Source organism: Nothoprocta perdicaria, unplaced genomic scaffold, assembly GCF_003342845.1.
Source record: "Nothoprocta perdicaria isolate Ctin4 unplaced genomic scaffold, notPer1 scaffold_149, whole genome shotgun sequence".
NCBI classification, from domain to species: Eukaryota; Metazoa; Chordata; class Aves; order Tinamiformes; family Tinamidae; genus Nothoprocta; species Nothoprocta perdicaria.
Window position 1 is genome coordinate 429,074 of NW_020454638.1, and position 22,410 is coordinate 451,483.

General features: G+C 37.0%; 1 protein-coding gene across 4 annotated transcripts in view; it reads right to left on the reverse strand.

Annotated features, from left to right (window-relative positions):
- Positions 1–22,410, reverse strand: part of CAMK2D (calcium/calmodulin dependent protein kinase II delta) — a 134,180-nt gene that overhangs the window by 71,917 nt on the left and 39,853 nt on the right. For all 4 annotated transcript variants that reach the window (XM_026034602.1, XM_026034601.1, XM_026034600.1 and 1 more), the window contains exon 2: positions 12,218–12,277. In XM_026034602.1, the coding sequence (XP_025890387.1) occupies positions 12,218–12,277 (60 nt within the window). The remainder of the gene's footprint in view (positions 1–12,217; positions 12,278–22,410) is intronic.

Genomic DNA, 22,410 nt, shown 5'->3' on the forward strand with positions numbered 1-22,410 from the left:
AATATTGTAATATGATTTTTTTCAAATAATTTCATTAAGAAAACTGACATACTAAGTTAACATTATCTTAGAAATAATTATTTCTATCATATATTGCAAGTAATAAATAGTAATAATTTAACTGTAAAACATTTTGTACATATCAGGTTATTCTGCATACCTACCATTGACATTGTCTTTGAACATATCCTAGTGAAATAATTACTGTCAATATCAACTATTTTAAAAATAACTTATACCATCCACTGCTAAAGGGCACATGCACAGGGACTAATAGGGGATACACTTTCTGCAAAATATAGTTGTGCATCACAATCAAAAATTGACACAACATAACTTCAAGGAAGAGCTGCAAAAGCAGTAGCTACTTTTTTTACATCAGTAACTTGCTGTGTTTTGAGATATGTATGCTACTCAGTTCAGCTCAACCAAGTCTGCTATTTAAAAAGAAAACCAGTTTTACAGACTGCAGAAGGAGAAGGTTCTGAACTGTTTTGCCATGATTTAGATGTCTATTCATTAACTGTTAAAAGGCATATTTAGTTCTGAGCTTGCTGAGCCACTCCCACACTTGGAGATATATTTGAACTTGAGAATCTTGTCCTATTTAAACTAGAGCCTGGGAGCAGTTTATTCAGAGTCTTTATGACAGTATCRTGATCTCACACATTCAGAAAAAGCATTTGCTTATATTCTATTCTAAACCAAGCAATATCCTTACTGCTGGAGAATTTTGCTCAAAAGCAACAGGCCACTTTCAAAGAGGAAGAACGTACACTGACAGATCACAGTTACAAGACAGTCATTTTTCAGAATCAGAAAACACTTAGGAAAAAACATTTTGTTGTTGCACAGTAAACTATCTCTAATACTGCACGTACATTTTGAAGTAAATTTTTTTCSGAAACATTTATTACATGATTCCATAGATATGATTATCTCCTAGAGGGCATTAACTGTACATAATACATACAGCTCAACGGATTATTTCTTTTACAGGTAGGCTTGTTCTCAAGATCAGAAAAGGTTGAAAAGCTGTCTTTTGAAGTGGCAGTGTTGGAGGGTGTGGATTTGCTCCAGGAAAAAAAAAAAAAAAAGAAAAGAAAAGAAAAGAGTTCCAGGGGAATAAAGTCAAGCTCACAGAAGAAAAACAACCTGCTACTAAAATACATCCAATCTTTCATCTGCTCAGGAAGTTCTTGACCTGCAGTTAGTGGAGACCGGGACGGTACTCAGGGGCAGTGCCGCCACAGGCTTCTCCATGTTTCCTTCCCCAGCCTCTRCAGTCCCTATCAGAGACACTGGCTGGACTTTTCATGGGATTCAGGATCGCCATTCTAATGTGTCTTGTGTGAGCAAAGGACCAAATCCCAGCACAAAACACTCCTGGCTTTTCAGATTTTCCAACTGTTAACTTGCTAGAGAACAAAGTTTCTCGCAGGTCATGCTTACTTTGCTAAAGTTTTCAGTTCTGTGCACTGCTTCATCACACAGCTTGAAAGCTTCAGAGTATTACAGCAAGATTAGTGTAGATGATGAAGCTTGTCTAAATATTTTCATTAAAAGATTTTTTATTCACAAAACATGGATGAAAATGTTGTCTTCCAAGTGACTTGTATCAACTAAGCTCAACAGGAAAAAGGAAGGKTTTTTTTTTTYCACTTTTGTCATTTTACACCGTATATTTTCATGGCACAGACAGTTTATATAGTGTCACTGTAAGATTAGCCTCTCCGTGTTTTATCGGATAACTGTTTTTATACCCCTTCATGAAAATAAGGCTAAAACCACTTTGATAGGATCAAATCCACAAACATTCTGTTTGGTGTTGTCATCTTCCAAGAAAAAGAGCTAAAAGAGAACTAGGACACCTCAAATGACATCTCCATCCCTGGTCACAAACAAGAGTGCTAAATATCTTGAATGAGAACATTACAAATGCAAGATTTTTTTTGAGGTTCATGGTACATAAAAATCAGATATACACTTAGACTTGAGATTACCCATTTCTTAAGCTGGAACTTCTTTATGGTGGTAACAAATGAAATATAGCAGCTACGCTTTTTCTCCTACCAGTTTCCCAAAGAAGCAGTAACTGCTGAGAAAAGGAGCAATTTCAAAGGGTCTGTTGCAACCTGATCAGCTTCTGCTGATAAGATATTGGTTGCCATGCTGTAAAAGAACATATACATGAATATATGCAGTTAAGGAGCAAATTGGCTCATACTTCTGTGTTGAATATTAAAACAAAATTATATAATTGATTTTTTCCCTCTATTACCCTAAACAGAACTAAAAAGCAAGTACTAAGCTGCTTTAGTGCATCAAATGGAAGCAGATTACAGGAAGGGTAACAAACAGGGAAGCAATGTAGAGATACTCAGAGTACTTTTCAACAAAAGCTGGTGTGTGTAGTAGTTTAATTGTACTGGCATGACTAATTTAACCTGCTCTTCAGTATCAACAGAAAGTAAGAGCAATGCGAGGCACTTTTTCATTCGGCAGTGAAGATGYGAAGTCAACTTCTTACACCCACTGCCAATCTGAAAAATGCAGACTGCTTGAAAAGTCTGAGGCTAATGTAACAGGTTTTTTACTCCAGCTATCAGTGGTATGAAGCCAACTTCCATACAGTGTCAAGTGTACTGAACAAAGTTTTCCAGTAACCTAGACAACCAAACCCTTCTACAATTAATSAAGATGACACATAAGCACTGGAAACTTTCAGTAAGTTAACAGAGCATATGACTATGAAATACGAGGTAGTATCCCAAGGAAGCTTGTTTCCATAATAAACCCACTCCATCACTATGGACAGAGTTGAAAACCACCTGTCACAGTTTTTGACTGAAGGTAGCTTCCTCCTTTACCCATTAACTATTGTAGCAAGTTATACTACCAGAATAGAAGTATAACTATCATTTACTATCATTACTATCATTTTTATAATACACAAGTTTGTAAGTGAATCATGACTCCAAATTACTGAAAAGGCTTGTTTTAGTAGAGAAGGAAGGCCTGCTAACCCAACAGATGACAAACTTGAGGCTTATGATGAGAAGCTGCTCCTGTCTTTTAATCAGGGCTTCATAAAAAATKGAGAGAGCCTGTCCTGTCCCACAGGACCATTTGTAAGACTGTAATGGCCTCTGTGGAAACCCACATAGACGCGGACAGAAGAGAAGCTGCAACAGAGAACAGAAAGCCTGCTTATGTTCACAAGACTACATCGCTATCTGCAGCTRAAGCAAGTTAGGTAAGAGGTTAACAAGACTTTTTTTCCCAGATTTGTACCAATCTGAGAACCAACATGATATTCGACAATGAAACTATCAATGCCATCATCTGTACAAAGCAAAGGGAACAGAATTTACAACATCTTCTAAAAATGCCTGTGTTAGCGATACTGAAAGGAAAAAAAATAAAAAATAAAAAATAAAAAATAAAAAATAAAAAATAAAAAATAAAAAATAAAAAATAAAAAATAAAAAATAAAAAATAAAAAATAAAAAAATAAAAAATAAAAAAGCTTCCTTCAGCTTAACCAGTAGAGATCTATGTTTTTCGAGGAAAGGGTCCAGAGGAAAATTACATATTTGTGGTTTAGCTGGGAGTCATGATGTCTATGTGTATGTATAACACGTGGCTACAGATTCATGATAAATAGCTTTCAAGCAAGCTTTATACAAGATCTCTAAGATTCATCTCTTGTATATGAAAGGACAGTAATTCATCTTAATCTAGGATATAATTTATAYGGTTCTTGCTGTCAGTGGTGCAATTATCAAACCCTTCTTTGAAGGAAGCAAATATCAAAACTAAGCAAAACAACAAAACAAAATGCAAATGAGAAGCACAGCAACCAGCCTAGTAGTGATCTCCTGCAGCAGGCTTCCTAAGAGAGTTATTTGTATTCCATTCCCAGAATTCTTTGTCAGTAGTTTCTGTTATTATAGTAATAACTACTGACAAAGGAATATCTCCAGTCAAGTCAGTTGCCATTAAAAACACATGATGCCCTCATGTATTTTTGTCTTTTTGCCTGGGTTCCAACCTATTAGTGCATTTCAGTTCACAAATAGCTACTACAACAACTTCTAAATTCTTATCGTTGCTCTTTACTATTCAACTACATACTGAAGTTACTGCTGATTTTAGAAACTTAAACTGTTATTTTAAAATACTAATTTGGCTATTATACTAACTTTGAAATTATACTATATTACTGATTTATTTGGCTTCCATCTGTTTTATTTTAATATTCTAGAAGACTATGGCTACCTTATTAAGCATGGATAAATTCCATTATTTTGATATACTGGATGAGATCTGAGATTATTATAATGATCAAATCAACTAAGCAATGAAGGCAGTTAGAAGAAGAGGAATCTGTTATGTACAGCCTCACTGATTTCTGTTTAAGAGACAAAGTTTATATATATATATACACACACACACATATATATATATAAATATAAAATTTGCATATATACAYACATTCCTACAGATACAAATTTTGAGCACAGATTTATATAGCTGAGGATCAGTTTATTTTTACTGCTCCAGGAAAGAACTTTAATATTAGCTTTAAAGTCTATAAATGTTGTGGTGGTTGTTATTGTAGTAAAAAGGGAAAGAGTGAAAAGAGAAATCCAGGTCAGAGAAAGTACTGTGTTAAAGAATTACATGCACCAAATCTGAATAAGCCTCATTTTTTTTTTTTCATATTTATGTATATAATATATATACAATAACTAATACCAGCTGTGCTACTCCTGATTTTACTATAATAATTCACATGAATTCAGAAAGGATTTACTAAATTCACATTTGCTCCATATTCTCTTCAGATTCTTGGGTACCTATACAAAGTCCTGTGAAGAAACTTGGGGAAAATAAGACACAGAGGATCCTCTCTAACACACAGGACACACAAACAACCCCCCACCCCTCACTACCACCACATATCATTTGCTACACTCTATTCAATGAATAGAAGATTAAATTTTCCTCTTCAACATGAAGTATTTAGCAAGTTGGGTGCTAAAGTTTTATGCGGAAACACAGAGCTCTCGGTGCGACTTCTAGCCCCAAGTCTGTGTTCTACCAACTCTCTGGACAATTTATTGAGAAGTTTCCAGTTCAAAGTACGGAAACCAGAGCTAAACTGCMAAGAGCAACTAATACATTTATGAAACCGTTGTGGTAATTTGTGTTTTTCCTTCTGTCCCAGATTGTCTCGCCTCGTGGCCCTCTCTAGAACTGGATTTTCTTGGAAAGATGCTGCTCCGTATCTTGAAAGCTCATCCAGGTACATATTCTTCAGGAACAAAAGGGCTTCTGTCAGAGTGCCCTCGGAGGCAACACAGCTCATGTTAGTCACCCCATTGCCGTCTGGCTGAGGCTGTGCAAGCAGATCTGCACACAACTGGTTCAGGGACTATTAGAGCTGACACGACACTGTTTCTGCTTGGCAGTCCTAGTTACCTCTAAATATCCTGGCTTAGAAAGCCATTTGGGGACAACTTGCCTTGTTGCCAAGAGAACTTCATTTATCACCTGAAAGGCTGCCACATGTCAGTAAAATCTGCTGTGGCCTTATGGGAGGAGATGAAGATTCATCAGTGTCAGACTTGAGCCTGATGCAGTTGAGTAATGGATCCTGCCTTCTTGCCATATCTTATTACCACATCGACAGTGCAAAAGGAGCAGACAGCAGTAAAAAGGGAATGAAGTTCCCTAATGAGTCAGATGTGTTGGCACTGCCATGGCAGCTTCAGTTGCTGATGGAAAACAGAAGACTGATTATTTACAGTGATTCTATTTCACTACATGCACTATTCCAACTTTGGCTGTTACAGCTCTGGTCAAACGGGAGACTGAAGGTAAAGACAGGAGCTTTGCAATAGCTATGGGCAGAGCCAAGAGAACTCTGGTTTAGCCACATGCTATCCCGCTAAGCATAAACTCTTCAAGAGCAAACTCAACCTAGCAAATGCCTGAATCAGCAGTWTGTCAGACTGCATCAGTATTTGCTTCACATGGCTACTGAGTTCTCATAAACCACATTTACAAAAACAGGCTGTAAATCAAGGTCAAAAGTAGTACTAAGGTGGTGTATAATTATTATTTTAACAAATATATTTGAGCAGAGAATGCTAAAATACATCTTCATCAATCACAGATTTCTTTATAAGGAAATAATTCGTTTCCTTGCAAATTTTCTTTCCAAATTTGTAAATTAAAAAAATCAAAAGCAGTATTACATACAAYAGCTTTAAAAGTAACAGTTATACATGAAGACACAAATTCTTGATGCATGCTTTCCTTGGTAAAGGAGGCAAGCTTTGAATACAACTTGGGGTATAACATGGAAAGAAAAAATAAATAGCTTTGCCAAAAAACCTTAACCCACATTCAYGACTTTCCTTTTGAACTCTGTTGTTAGCAAGCTGTAATAAGTAAGTAATACAAGTTTTTCACAGTGCTATTGCCTTCTTTTTGTAGTTTTTCAGAGTTAAAGGCTTTAGAGGATTTAGAACGCACTTCTATATATGAAGACTAATTATAGTATTCATTTAATTTTTGTGATATTTTGGTGCTTTTATAGCACCTTCTATTTATAAAAGTACAGTTATGGTCCTGTTAAGATCCGCACAGTTTTTTTTTTTTTTTTTTTTTTTTTTTTTTTTTTGCATTACCTGGATGAATCAAGGAACAGGATGTTTCTAGGAACAGAAATGTAGCTAAAACCATAATGATTTCTGTTTCACTTTGGGACAAGTCTTTTGTTATGTTTTTAACTTATTCTTCATTTTTACGCCAATCACCTCAATCAGGTTTACAGATTCTGTGGATCCGAATTTTACTCACTAGGAAGAACCTTGGCAAATTTAACATATGTTATCTCATGAATATAAAACTCAGTGGCTATCTTTCCTGCTTGGAGACACACACACACACACACACACACACACAAAGGTAGCAATTACCGATTACAATTTCTTTGATACAAAAAAATGAGGAGAGAAGGGATAGAAGCGAGAACCTAAGTGATGAGTACCACTAAAGAATACTTGCAGGTGAAAATGATGAGCAATTCTTACATTACAATGTTACATATACATTATGTAAGTGTTAAGTGTTAAGAGATATCAAAAAGGAAAACAGGAAGTACTCTTTCTGATCTTCTTTACTTTTAGATTTTTCTTACGCCATTCATTAGTCCTCACATCCACATAGCTGGATGGAGAAGCAGAAATCACGAAGCAAAAAATGAAGAAAAACTTGCAAAACTGAATTAGTTATGTGCAAAGCAATCTCTGGACAGTCTCCAGAGATATTCTGCTTTCAAAGATACCATAGAATTATACTTGCACCTCAAGTGAAAACATCTTCCAACAGGAAGATGTACATAACACTTCAATGTTGGATAGAAAACACAATCAGTAASGATTGTCCAACATCTCAGGCACTGAAGAAATAGTATGATTAGCTTTGAATTATTCTTCAGAAACACTCAGTTTGGCAAAAACAATGGTCTGTTCTGAATTCTGAATAACAGGAATATATGCATGTTCAGTAATAGACAAGTTTTAGTATTGGGCTTTAAAAATACACTCAGACTTTGAGTTATAAGCCATCACCATACCCCTAAGTAATTCTCATGGCTAGTTACTTCTGCTGCCAAAAAAGTGACTGTGTTTAATTCTAGCACTGCAGTCTCTTTCCTTTTGGCTTTTTCCTTAAAGAAAATCCCATGTTATCCTTGTAGGCAAATGAAATCATCTGCTTCGAACAGATGAAACTTTTGACGTGTTTGCCAAAGATCAGTTTAGAATTTTAGAAGTGCTTTCTGTTGACAGAGAACAAAAACCAATCAAACAAAAGGCCCTAGTTCCCTTTTCCTGATAGTTATTTATCTGCATTCAACTTCCTTGTCCTCAGCACTCCACCACTGATAATTCCTTCAGATGAGAATTACCTTTCACATTTTTATTTTGGCTATCTGTCTGCTTAGACTGCTTGATAAATATGCAGATTTTCCTTAACAAAAATATTAGTACCAGTACAGCAATAATACAAATAATGCAATAATACAGAAAAAAAAACAAACAAAACAAAAAAAAACAAATATCTTAGAGAAGGCAACTGATAGCTACAAGTCATATMTATGACTTGATTACAAAGATATCAAGTGCAAGTCTATGTCAACCTAAAAAGCATTTCTCATGCAGAAAGACCATACTCTTTTCTATATGCTTCACTGCACATAAATRTATGTATTTATATCAAGTTTATCTGTACATTAAAATGAAGTATCATTGACTAAAATTTATCAATCATATCTTCAGAACTTGAAAAGGTTAAAGAGTTAGATTTTAATTTAGTTAGTTATCCTTCCCTACAATGGTATAGTAAAAATAATCATCAGCAAGTCATTTTTTCATACATGCATTCAGAACTTGTTATCTTGCACCTAGTTTGAAAATGATTCCTCCAGTTGAAAAACTCAATATATAATCACATGAAGAATAAAGCTCCCTTAACACATATTTAAATATATTATCTGTGAAAATTTCTTAGATACAATGATTCTTTTGAAGATGATCTTATTACACAAATACTTTAATAAAGGCACAGAAAACACATGTTAGTTTTCCCTCTGTTCTTCTGTGTTGAATATTTTATAGAGGTTCCTAGGGAAATTCAAAGCGGGAACTAAAATGAAAATGTTTCATTTATATATCCTCAATATCCAAACTCAAGGGTTTTATATCCTTTGGAAGAAAGAATTAGTAAGAGACTGAATGTGAATGCTTTCTCCTTTCTCCAGATGTCTTGTTCCAAAGCTACATCAAAAAATGAAAACAGCCACGTCCAATTTTACGCCTCCTCTGCCAATACCAGAGGAACATTTGAAGTATATTGTATGTGAATGCAGACTAAATTGAAAGTCTGTTTCAAATATCATCTTAAGATGTCAATTCTTTCTTCTCATGATGAAATAATTTAATATTGAATTCTGCTTTTCTTATCTTCTAATCGGACACTTACCCTGGCAACACAAAAACAGTCCTTTGCAGAAGTTCTTCAGAATTTTGTGTAAATATATTTTCTGGAAAGACCAAGAGAAAATACTCCCTGGGGGGTACAGAGTTTTAGCAGCTCCATTAACTCCTCTAAAAACAAAAGTCTTGCTCACATGAAAGCTACAATACATTCGCTCCTGGGCTGAAATCTAAAAACCTGATTCATCAGAGCTGTGCTGGTTTAGTCTCACTAGAGGGAAAACTCTCAAAAAAGGTAACTAAAAAGGTTTTCTTTCACCCTGATACATCTCTTGACAGTTTCAATACTTTATTACACTTGAAAGATAATTAACTGAAGAGACTTTAATACACTCTAGAAAGGAACATTACTAAAGTTAATTCAAAAATGACCCTTATACCAAGGTACTTTTTGAATTGAAATTTAATCAAAATAACTAGGAAGAGGAATAAGGCCAAATAAAAAGAGTAAGGATTACTGAATTCTAATCTGAGAAAACTGCCATCTACACTGAATGTGTATTGCTCAAAAACATAAGTGACTAAAAATCTACACCGAGTCCAACTGAAAAACACTGAGAGTGACTTATGAGGAACGTTCAATGAACTAAACTAGATGTATGTTTTCTCTTAGGGACTGCATTCGCAAAAGTGCGCTTTACAATGACTCCATAAATTATATGCATTTATTGTATGCATGAAAGTTCAAAAAAATCTGCTATTTTCTAGGCTGTTGGAAATTTAAGGCTTATAAGGAACTCGGGAGAAAACGTAGTTAAAAAATAAAGGGGTGTTTTGGATTCACAGACTCGCTAACATTTTAAACAGGCATTCTCTTTTCATATATATAATGAGAAAATTTGTTTACCGTTTGGAAACATATAAAACACATCTCAATCTATACTATTAAATCCAGTCTGCGCCTCTGTATACACGGTCTTTTCACTATCAGCATATTCTAAAATGATGGACCTTTACCCTTTGGAGCTCACTTTTATGGTTATTATTATTTTTAGATATTTTCGATGGCATATGACAGTAATCCCAAAATGAACCGCTCCGTTTGGTGTCCGAATAACACCTATCTGATATTTAGCTTGCTGGCCTCCCTGCCGAGGCTCGGCACGTGACTGTGGGGCAGGGAGGAGGGTGGAACGCAACCGGCCAGAGCGGAGCAGCCTCCCAGCGCCGGGGCTGGCTAGGGCCAGCCAAGCTGAGCACGGGAATGCTGCACGGGACACAGGGTGGGAAAGGGAAAGGAATGGCAGGCATCTGCCTGACGTTGAGACTAGACAACCAGCTCGACAGGCAAACACAGAAGTGGTCAGCCCAGTACCTTTCATGAGAGAGATTTCAGAGGCCTAAAATGCCGACTTTTGCAAAGAGCAACCTTTTTTTTTTTTTTTCATTTACCAAACCAATTTCATTCTTTCTTTCCTTCAAAACACATTCATGATTTTCCTCCCTGCCGTAAGTCTGACAACAAAGTGGTCTCCACTACTACATTTATTTACAAGAAGCTTTGATAATGAAGCTAATTAAAGAGTTTTTCAGGCAGATACACTGCTGTGGTTGGCAGAGTAGTTGATAGTGCAAATTTTATTAAGCATAGAATAAAATGCATATTGCCAAGCACCTGGTATGTAATTCCATAGCATGAAAACCTAAACCGCTTCTCTCGTACAAATCTGGAATATGGTATCTTTTCAGARCAGAAATCAACAGCAGTAAAAGATACTGCTTTTGATCCTTTGGACAAAATATATACCTTGGCACAGGTAACAAGGTTTGTGCTGCCTTTCATAACACTGTCATCAGCACGGACATATTGCTTCAGCACTGCCACTCAGTTCTTCTTCATTATTGTTCTTTGCTTCACCTTCTTGGGTCTGAATAAACTCATGAATATCTCTAATAATAATCACATAAGCCTTAGGTAAACTGTGTGGAGCAATACAAGCGCTGTATTTGCAAACAAAGTTTTCAAAAACTTTACACCTCCTCCTCAAAATAAATTGCACATTACTTGGTTGTCCATCACGTCCACCAATTTACACTGCCCAAATTTGACTGGGATAAATTATAAAATGGAAAGATCTAAATAATACAGATAACACTACACATCCTCATTTCCAATTTGCACATTAAACCTCTAAGCCTTCCAGAATGTGTAATTCCATAGCTTTTTCAGGGATTCCAAATTCCTTTCAAACGGCAGATATTTTTGGCTTGTTTGTTTTCAAATTACAGTTACTATTAAAAGGAAAACCAGTTTCTTTGATAAGCACAAAACAATCACGTTAGTCTAAAAATGTCATGAAGACCATCCTCTGTTCGTTGAATATAAAAAGAAGAAAGACTAACAAGGAAGAAGTGTAAGTAAACTGTCAAGTTCTTTCAGAGCACCATATACACATGATAATTTAAAACTACTACTTCTCCTGACAACAGCTTTCAAGGATCTGCATTGGGATAGAGAGACAAGACTGGCCAGAAAATCCCACCCCTCTATTGCAGCTGTCTCCTGTATAACATCTGTTCTTTAATAAAGAGGCCTCATCAGACAAGTTAGTGTCTAAAAAATCCCAGATCTACCTCCTTCAAGATCAAGGTACATACCTGCTCCTATCCTTTCATAGCATAAGGCAACTTATCTTCCCCTCCTACCTACCCACCCCCTAAAAATATTTTTTAATACTTTCCATGAATGCTAGAGTAGCAAGTCTGGAAGTTCTGRAAGTAAAGGGAGAGGAGCTTTCTTTTTTTTATTTCTTATATACCTTTTCCACAGATGAACAGAATCTCAAACACAAAACATGGTAAAATAAGCATCTAAGTAAAAACAGCACTATTTCTTCAGTGGCCTGTCTCATTTTGCAACATATGCTATTAGCATTACTGGAAATAACTCCACCTACACACTTCTCAAAAAAATCCAAACATCTGGCACAGATGTTGATGGCAGAGCAATAACTCGGAAGAGATGAGGCCACTACACTTGGCTTTCTGTGACCTGTTTTCATCGACAAATTGGAAAGTAGCATCACATTTGAAAGAAATACTCTTGCCATTTTACTTCAAGCTTGCTACTTCTGCATGCCATTTGGTATTTTTCCATCAACTGTCTAAACAGATATTTAGTGTAGAAAGCAATTAAATGTTCCTACCAATATTGGGATGCTTCAAGAGGCGACAGATTCTAGCTTCCCTTTCCAGTTTCTGGTGATCTGCAAAGAAGAAAGAAAAAAAAACACATTTACCATTACTCAGGGAAAGAAAACAGTCTTTAAAAACATAACTGCTTCATTTAGCTTCATTAAGACTTTACATTCAAACTATTTGRAATGTTGAATTAGATTGCTGCATCCAATTGTTTCTTTGATGAGCTTGTGCAGGTACTGTCATGTTAGAAAAATCTAACTGCTTATTTAATGGGGAGAGCAAGAAATAATTTATGCTGTAGCCTATAATTATCAGGTGATAAATCATGTTATAACATTAATCAAAATAAAGACAAAACACAATCTCTAGCATGACCATGAATCTTAACCTGTTAATGTTTTAACAATATCGTACAGTGTGTGTCATTTGACACATGGCAACAATGCCAAGAGAATGCCAGCATTCCTGCCACATGATGCTGCAGAAATCCCAATTACCAAAGACCAGSAGATGTTCTCCGATTAGGTCTTATCTCTTTCATGGGTTGATTATTCATTAACCTGAAGATACCTTGAATACTTAAGTCCAGATGCCTCATCTGTTGGCTTCCCCTCTCCCTGCTGTTTGAATCGCTTTAACCTTTGAGCAGAAACAGGAGGCTCTTGCTTTTAGCTTTTCTTGTACACCCCTATAGTAAAATGGCACTGCTGGAGAAAAAATGTGATTGTGACTTACACAGACCTCCCTTTAAGTGGNATGTACCACCCTTTTATAATATTTGCTTGAAATACCATTGCTTATAATACTACTTCTGTTATATTTGATCAGTGCTAAGTAATAGAGATAATACAGTGCTTGTCTATATGATAATAAATTGGGAGTGTACGTGTATAATTGCTCTTACTTGGAAGTACCTGGAGGTCTCATATAAAGAATCTACAGTTTGCAACAAAAACTAATAAACAAAAACTTTCTTTGCACRGTATGGATAGGGCATGATCATAGACTGCCGGACTATCATGAGGACTAATTAACAGAACACAATTCTMTGAGTATGAGCAGCTAAACTGAAACCTTTTAAATATGGTGAGCAGAAATATTTGATTTTATATTTACACCCGTACAAGAAAAAATATTTTTATATTCATATCTATATTGCATACAAGGCTCTGTGCTAAGCAGAATAAAACTCCTAATTTCTCCTAACTGATATTAATGTAACAGTCCAAAGTTAACATACTGAGTAAACTCATATAGTAGTGAAGCAGAATTTTTATATTTTAAGTTTTAGAAATTAATAGGAGCAAGTAAGGCAGGCCTAACTTTAGACACTGATTCCTGGCTTTAGAATTCTCAACACAACACTCATTCTTCCCCTAGAGCTRGCACAGGTAACCTGAGCAACAAATTATGCAATTTAGAGAGATTTAAAAATAGCCAGGAACTGCCTGCTGCAGCCTTATGTCAATAAACTCCTGGTGTATCCTCGCTGTCTGCAGCATCATTCCTATGGAAGCTTTGAATACTAAAGCTCATCAAGAGGCAGAAAAGCTCCACAGATTTCAGTTTTAGCTGAAGTATTARCTAAAAATATTTTTTCAAAATTAAAAGAGAAATAAACTGTGATATGTGCCTGGAGATGAAGCCGTGCTGTTATTTTAGCTGACTCCAAAGTGATATCCAAGTTTATTATAATAATCAATCCTTCACAGAAGTCTAACTCCAGATGTCATGCAAGTAATTCAGGTTATGCTCTCTCTGCAATCCTATTTTTCCACATTATATTTGAGAGCACTCCTAACAACTAAAAGGAGAGTTCTTCACTTTTATTTCAGCTCATAAAACCTGTAATCTGCTTTAAAAGTTTTGTGTTGAATAACTTGCAATCARAAAATACAAAACTAATCTACAAAAGAACATAACACTTCAAAAATGCTAGAGTAAGAATGAGCAATCTGAATCTGTAATGCAATTWACAGATGTATAGTGCCTGCACAGTACAGTATTGAGTTCTGCAGGAAATCAGCTCCCGCTCAAACCCAGCATTGGGTGTTASCTCTCTTATGCTTTTAATCTAAATACAGAGCAGCAGAGTTGTCCCAAAAGCAGGAAAGCAGTGTTCACAGCACAGCTCCACAGATGCAATGGTATAGTGCAATATAGTGCAAGTGTAGATGTTTGGTAGCACGGCTACAAAAACTCTACCTCATGAACCCAAAACTTTGCTTTCCTGAGAATCACTTTGGCTTCAGACTACCCAACATGGTGCTGCTCTACACACTGCTTGTTTAATCAGGCTGGAAAGTCTCCAGGAAAGGGGGAGACAACAGCAGTAGGTGCAGACAACAGCAGTGAGTGTCTAAGTGTCCATGCTGGGCATTCGGAGTACCCATTTCGGAGCAGGAAGACGCAGGTTCCCTGTTGCGACGACTGTTTCACAAAAAAATAAAATAAAATAAAATAAAATAAAAAAATCCATCGGCACCGTCTGCACAAAACATCCACATTGTGACAACAGCAGGGGCCACAACCCAAGTTCTTCCAGTTTAGTGTTTCAGTCACTAGATTACTGAAGTTACTCGCATCTATACTGGTGGTTGCAATAAGAAGGTGTAGTAAGGATTAGATTAGCATCTTGAGTGCTGTTTCCCAGCCTGCAGACTGTCAGCCACATAGCTAGCCAGCTTAGCAAGCGTGTCTGCACAATGCACAGACCAATTCAGTCCTGATCTCAGACAAGTCCTCTTACGTGTGATTACAATATAAATAAAACAATCCTTTGGCGAACTTGGGTTTTTTTTTTTTTTTTTTTTTTTTTTTTTAAGTGGTGGCCAGAGAAGAACATCAAAGAATAACTTGCTGATGAACTCTGGAAGTTTTGTAGTATTTTGCAGAGAAAAACTCCATAGAAAAAGCAAATGGAAAGGAACTTGTACCTTTCAATTTCTACCCTGAGACAGGGGTGAACTAGTTTCTTGTTAGAACTGATCCCCTCGAAGCACCTCTCTAATTTAATCCTGTAGCAAAGCACTTTCTCAAGTGATGAGATTACGTGAGACCAGTCTTAAACGACTAACTGTATCCTATAAATAGCAAGGGCAAAACRTGGCCAGAACAGTCTATTGACAGATACCAGACATCCTCCAACAGCRGCCCCTAAGCATTCTGAGAAAGAAGAAGTGTTCCTCAATAAAATATGATCCACAAAATGAATACACATCCCTCAGACCCTCATACATCATCTACAAGATCACAATCTTTTCCTTTCCCCGCCCACATCGGTTTAGTAATGGCCCAACATGATTTGGCTTTARAGGTTCATTCACATCAGTTACTGCATAGAAGAATATACACCGTAAATACAATCATTTTCATAAAATATTTTTAATTTTTTATATTTTGCATAAAGTATGCAAATTTAAGGAGTATCTGCAAATGATCTAAGCAATACTTCCTAGAACAAGGAGGGAAGAGAGAGATATAATGAAGAATAGTTACATTCTTCCCACTTGTTTCTATCAATGATTATGGTGGTGATCATACAAGCAATAAAAACTGAAGATGACTCGAGTATGGCATATATAACCTCATAAAGATCTACGTGAGGTGACAAAGACCTGTGCTGCACACCTTTGGAAGGCAAGCTATTAACAGCTRTCAAGTAATACTATAATAGATTAAGGAAGCATCTTCTCCCAAAAGTTCTTGGTAGTTTAATATCAGGTACTCATCCTTGGGCACTGCACACTTTGCCAATCGCTTAAGAAAGGCTCTCCAAAGACTTCGCCAAGGCAAAGCCGATTATGTCAACAGAAGGCACACCGCAAAGAGTTTCAGCACAACAAATCTTGTAGAAATATACCCTATTGAACTACTGCAATAAWTTTGAATCAAGACCAACATGCAGTTTAAGTATGACTAAGTATATAGTTTAAAAGGAAAAAAAAAAGGATGAGAAGTACTAAAGAGCTGGCACTTTTCATTCAAGTCATGCCAATAACAGCATAAATTGTCTTCGTAAAACAGTCTGTCCTCAAAAACAAAACAAAAACAACAACAACAACAACAACAACTGAAAACCTACTAAGAGGTTTTGGAACCCATCAGAAAAGCGTAACATAACTCCATCTGCTTTCTCTACAATAACTGTATTTTTTCAAATAAAGTTGATGAACACTAAATTATAAGATTTAGTGTGATGCAACTGCACTAAACATCCACAAATTATCCACTACTGGAAATSTATTTTGGGAAAAAAACTGCACTGGAGTTTTAAAAACACACTAGAATTGGAAACATGAACTTTCAACCCTATCATGTGTCACAATATTTGCACAGTAAGGTCAGTCCCGAAAAAAATAAGAAAAGGATAGGTTTAAAAAATAGTGGCTATGAATGACAACTCCTAGGGTCAATAATTTAGCATCAGGTACTAAAAGAAAAAAGAAACAAAAGAAAAAAAAAAAAAAAGAACAAACCTTAATTCAACATGTTCAGACAACATGTCCAGATATACTTGTGTAAAAGAAACTATAGCTGAAATGAAATATAAAAGGCAAATTCCCTCTTTAATATAGTTAACACCTGAAGTTCGTAAAGCAATTCTTAAAGATGGAGTAAAAACAGGAAAGGAAATTTCATTATTCGTCTATACTCTGTATTTCTCTGTATTTTGGTCAATTTTCTCAGTAAGAATGATCAAATCAATTCTACTTATCTCAATAATTAACTTTTATAGTCTTGTACCAGCAAGTTGTTTTATAAACACAAAATCTTCCACTGAGGATTAATGTTAAGWTTTTTAAGTTCTGTTGTACTGGAATTTATTTTAAATGCAGGCACACATACATAACGGGTACACAGCACACAGGACAATGATTTGACATGCAAATCAAACCAAGCTTGCTTTAGAGGAAAGTTGGACATTCTTTTACTGTCTTAAGGAAAAAAAAAAAAAAAAAAAAAAAAAAAAAAAAAAGACCATCAAGACATTGCTGGTCTATACCATCTCTATCAGCTCAACCTACATTTAGAGGATTGTACTGGGTAGCTATAAACCTGGAAGGAGTTTGAGGACCTTCCCTCCAGTGCTAAACTATGCGTTGCCTCTTTCAGAGTAACAGAGATATAATAAAGCACTTAATGTTTCACACTTAATGTTACACACACAGTGTAAATGTTTAAATTTCCTTGCTACTAATTCCTATACCGCAACTTCTGAACTGACACTGTACATGATTTAGGTTTCACTAAACATTTTCACTGGTCACTTGAAATCTAAATAGTTCAAATCCATTTCATTAGTGCATTCTTTTCATGTAGGATATTGTTTCATACCGTACCAATTGAAAAATATAAAACTGAATCCACAGAAAGGAGATAGGAATTCTATTGATACAGCAATTCAGAATACRTCTCATAGCATACGTAAGTATCACACATTCTTCTTCTTCCAGAGGACAGGTGTAAAACCAGCCCTGAAACTGGAGTAACCTGAAGGAAATTATCAGAGGGGAGGTCAAACCTAAAAACTCCCAGCAGCCAGTTCCCAAAAGGGCAAGAAGCTGGGCCAACACACACACTGAATGGAGCAGTCTGGGAGTTAACAAGGAAAGAAGTATCCTGCCTCAACCAGAATAATTAGAGAAACTACCTGGCAGRCAGCAAAACCACAAGATTCCCATGAAAGTTTCTGACAGTGACTAATGCATATGCTACATCAACACGAGAGGAAAACCTATGTAATAAATGCATTTTAACTGCATGAATATAAAGACTTGGACTATACCTATTTCTTACAAAATTTCAAATCTGACTTCTTCCATCAAGACCAGATACTCGCATAGCCCAATATCTCGTATTACAATTTATATGTAAATTGTACGTGTGTATTAGGAAAACTTCAAAGAAAACATATTAAGGGATATTAAAATTTACTTTCTGAGAATGATTTAATTTATATACACAGATGATGCCTATTTCTTGGATTAAGTTATAGCGTACCTCAGAATTTAAGAGGGAGATCATCCATCTTCAGCATAAATCTCTATTAATATAGGATCATGACTTTTATTCTAAACTGCTGATCTTACCCAGATACTCAAATTGAGCTTATCACAATGGCAAGAACATGAATACTGCTCACATCTTGCCAGTAACGGTATCCAAAAATGGAACAAACTTCGCCAAAGTAAAGTCTCCTTTTAACAACAGTCTGTACCATCTCTCAAGATTTTGCTGAGGTTCTTTTAATATTAAAGACTGTGAAGCAATCACATTAAAATCATGCCATTCTTTCCACATTTCTGCTTTAAATGTGAGTTTCTGGCTTAAAATCACAATCTTATGAAAAATGCAAAGACTTTATCTCGCATGATACTTTGTTGAAAATTTTGGCAAAATTTGAGCACAAAAACCTTGAAGTGTGTAAGTTATCATAGCTCCATTCTCAGGGAAGTTAGCTGAGGTTATATTTAATTAGGAAGAAATTCAGAATGCCAGTAGCTGAGATCTTTCAAGCCAAACAACATCAGCACCTGCTTTACTTTATGCTGAGGAAACTCCAGCATGTAATACAGGTGAGGACTCTTCAGTTTTGTAATACTGCAGGAAAAGAACCATAGTTAACTAAACAAGAAGGTTCCAGGGCTCTTATGAATTTGAAAGATAAGAGTAAACACTTAATTCTCCAACTAGAAACCAGGAAACAATTAGCTGGAAGCACACACTCCGAGTGGGCAACACCACTCTTGTCAACAGAAACACTGCAAACAAGCTTCATTTTGGTGGCTGACTTAAGGAACCAGCCCTTTATCTGCAACATCTGCAGTTGTCTAATCACAAAGAACAAACATGCTAAACAGCACTTTTTAAATTAAAGGTTGCAAACCTCCAGCTAGAAAAGAACAACCTTGCTAACATAATATCACCCAAATTTTTCTAAATTCATTCTTTGTTAGATATTGTACTAGTAGATATGGGTAATAACTAGTAGTAATCTAACTTGCAGAAACACACATGAACAAATAGAAAACAATAAAGGCAGAAACCTGTCTGAAATTCTAGGCCTCTGTGTAGCTTCTTCACGCAGTCTGAAGGACAGGAAAACCTCTCCAGTCAGGATCTATGGGAGCAGGAACCACACTGTTCAGGTGATTCTGTTTCTCCACAGATGCCTCATGGTTTTGTAGGAAAACTACCTCAATCTAGCAGCCAGCCTTTACCAAAAGAGACAATTTCAGTGTTCCTGGCAGCTGTCCCTTCTCCCTTCTGCTGTGCCAACCCAGGTGCTCATCTGCCCTCCTGGCAGGTTGGCTCGGACAAGCAGCGCTGSCAGAAAGCAACTCAGTTATTGGACTCGCTCATAGCAGGGAAAGACACATACAAGCATATGCGTTTTCTTCAGATGCTCTTTCAGTACAGCCAACAATCAGTTACCAGGAGCAAACTGGCTGGCCTGCCTCGTCAAAACGCATCCTTGGTCAAACCTCCTGAAGGGTGGAAAGCAGCGGGAATCCACCAGCAGCCCCTGTGGCCCCTATCCGCGTGCCAGCTTCCTGCTTGGACTGAAAGCTTTTCAGGCACCTTTTGGACACATCAAACTCTCCCTATTCACAGTCAGGGAAGCATAGTTGCCAAAGTCTATATTGTATCCCACAGCCTATGTGCCCCAATCTACCCCTAAAGAATTTAACTGCTTCTCTTCTACAACCTGACCAGAATAAGCCCTTGCACCTTCACTAAGGACTCTTTGTGATGGCAGTATATCAAGCACAGTACCCTGAGCTTACTTCTATCAGCTAGTCTTTCGCTAGGAATGCATACTCTGCTCCRCATACTTTCAAGACACTTGCAATTAAGAGATAGTACCTAACACCCAACGTCACAGCATTTCTGGGCTGTGCAAGGCACACCTAATCCTAGCGATTTAGGCAGTTGTTAAACAGGTATTTTTTATGAGCACGACTAAGGTCTGAGGCACCTGAGATCTGCTTACAAGTTGCTTCAAATTTGACCCAGTAGGAACAGGAGTTCAGAACTGAAAACACCTTAGCAAGACTGTGAACTGCAGGAAGACCATTCCACTGCAGGGAAAAAAAGACTCCTTCCATTTGCATTTTTCTTTATCCCAGGATCACTTAGGTGGAAATCGGGTTTTTTTTGTTGTTTGTCTGTTTTTTGTTTTTTTAAACTCCCAGATTCAACCACAGGAAGGGAAGTGGGCGAGTTGAGACTCTGCTTTTCTACTTCAGATGTGAACAGCAAGTCACATATATTGAGTGGTGCAACCTCCACCCAGACTGCAAGTGCAGAAAGCGCTGCTATAGACTTCCAGGCCAGGACACCTAGTGCTGATGCACAGGCCTCTTGCTCTTCTCTTTTCTTAAATCATTCGGACTACATCTGCCCAAAACAGAAGTGTCACAGGCTGCACTGACGCCTTTAAGCACAAGGTCAGTATCAGAAAAGGGTAAACTTCCAGCAATATTCCACCTCTTCCCATCGCAGTGGTGGGGACAGCAGCACAGGCTCCAAGCACTTAGGCGGTCAGCGGAGTGGCAGGCAGACAAAATGTGCCAATAAATGTGTTGTCCAAGCTTTCTCTTCTCACTTTTGAGCAACAAACAGAACTGGCTTGAATCAGTCTATGGAAGATGTAGCTACAATGCAGAGGCACCAAAGCAGTTAACCAACATCTCCCTTGGAAAATGCATGCGTAGAAGGTAGTAGAGTGGGTAAAACTGAAATGTTAAGATTACAACAAAAYTTTCCATATGCTGATTTCAAAGCCACAGCTTTGAACAACCCCACAAAGTTGCTAAAAATTCCATGGAAAGAACCACRGAGGCATCAAAGACTTCATTTCAGCACTATCAGAATTCTCTCTTCTGGCAGTTAACACACACAAACTCATTGTAACTCAGTGGGAGAGAGAGAAAACTGCAAATCTCTCCCCAACCCCGTTCACGATTTTGACAACTYCTATAGCAATTATATGGTATACGATGAAGTACTTTAAGTATTACAGAATGCAAATATTTGAGGTTTAAAACAACACGAGGCAAGAGGAAAACCACAGCAAAAGCAACTTACTTGAAATCAAGGAATGTGGTTTATAAATAACGCAACTATACATTTTTTAGAAATCTTGGGGAACGTTAAGGCTGGGGAAACACTCCAGCTCATTTCTTACAACAAATGATTTCTGTATGACAAAGCCATTAACTGGGACCAAGAAGGTTACCAAGCCCACACCTGAGCTAGTTCTTATGAAAGGTAGTTTGCAGTATCTTCAGCACTYTGCAGCAGCCATTTGCAGGCAATGTGAGAATACAAGAGGAGCACTTATTCACCTAAGRGCAGCCATGTAATTCTTTAAATACTCCATTGCAAATAGTTAGACCTCACTTACCTCCCTTTGGCTCTTTTTATAGAAGGTAAAAAGGTGAATGCTAGCTCTCTTCTCCCCATACAGCTTTCCCCTCTGTCCTCCACTCCAAACTGAATGCTTTAGCATTCACTACCTGCTCCTGCAGAAACACATGAAATGCAGTCCTTATTCTTCTCCTTCTAGGATTTATAGCTGAGAAAAGGAGACATTCTTACAAAAAATAAGCTATTACAAGCCCTAAGAGCACCAAATTGACCCAGTCCTCTTGATGTTTCCTGAACTGAAGCACATGCCAGGTGTTCATTGTTATAAAGACAACTTCTTTATGGATACGACAGCCTAAAACAGGTACGAGTGTGCAATGGCAGCAGCAGAGCCAGTTCTTTCACTAGGCCAAAAGCAACCAAAGACCAGAAATCAGGACACAGTGTATACGCCTCCAGTTATTTCAGCGGCTGCGTGTGTACGCACAACTTCTATTCAGTCAGCCTCTGAGTATCACAGAAAAGAAAAATAGCAAACCAAGGCACCCTGTAAAAATAATACAGCCTACACCTGTTGACTCTTCATAGTGTTGCTCAAGGGCACTGGGAAAACAAAAGGCCTGTTTGTGCTCAGCTGTGAAAGCTGCCAACAATAGCAGTTCTCCATTGCCTAATGGTCCTGTASGGCTTTGTTCCACTTTCCATCTTCTATTTTAATATTGTAATGTTTATGGCATGTGCAAGTTTGATAAGTACATGTAGAGATTTTTTTCCAAACTACAAAGCATAAGTCTTCATGTCACTTCATCAAGACACTTAAGCC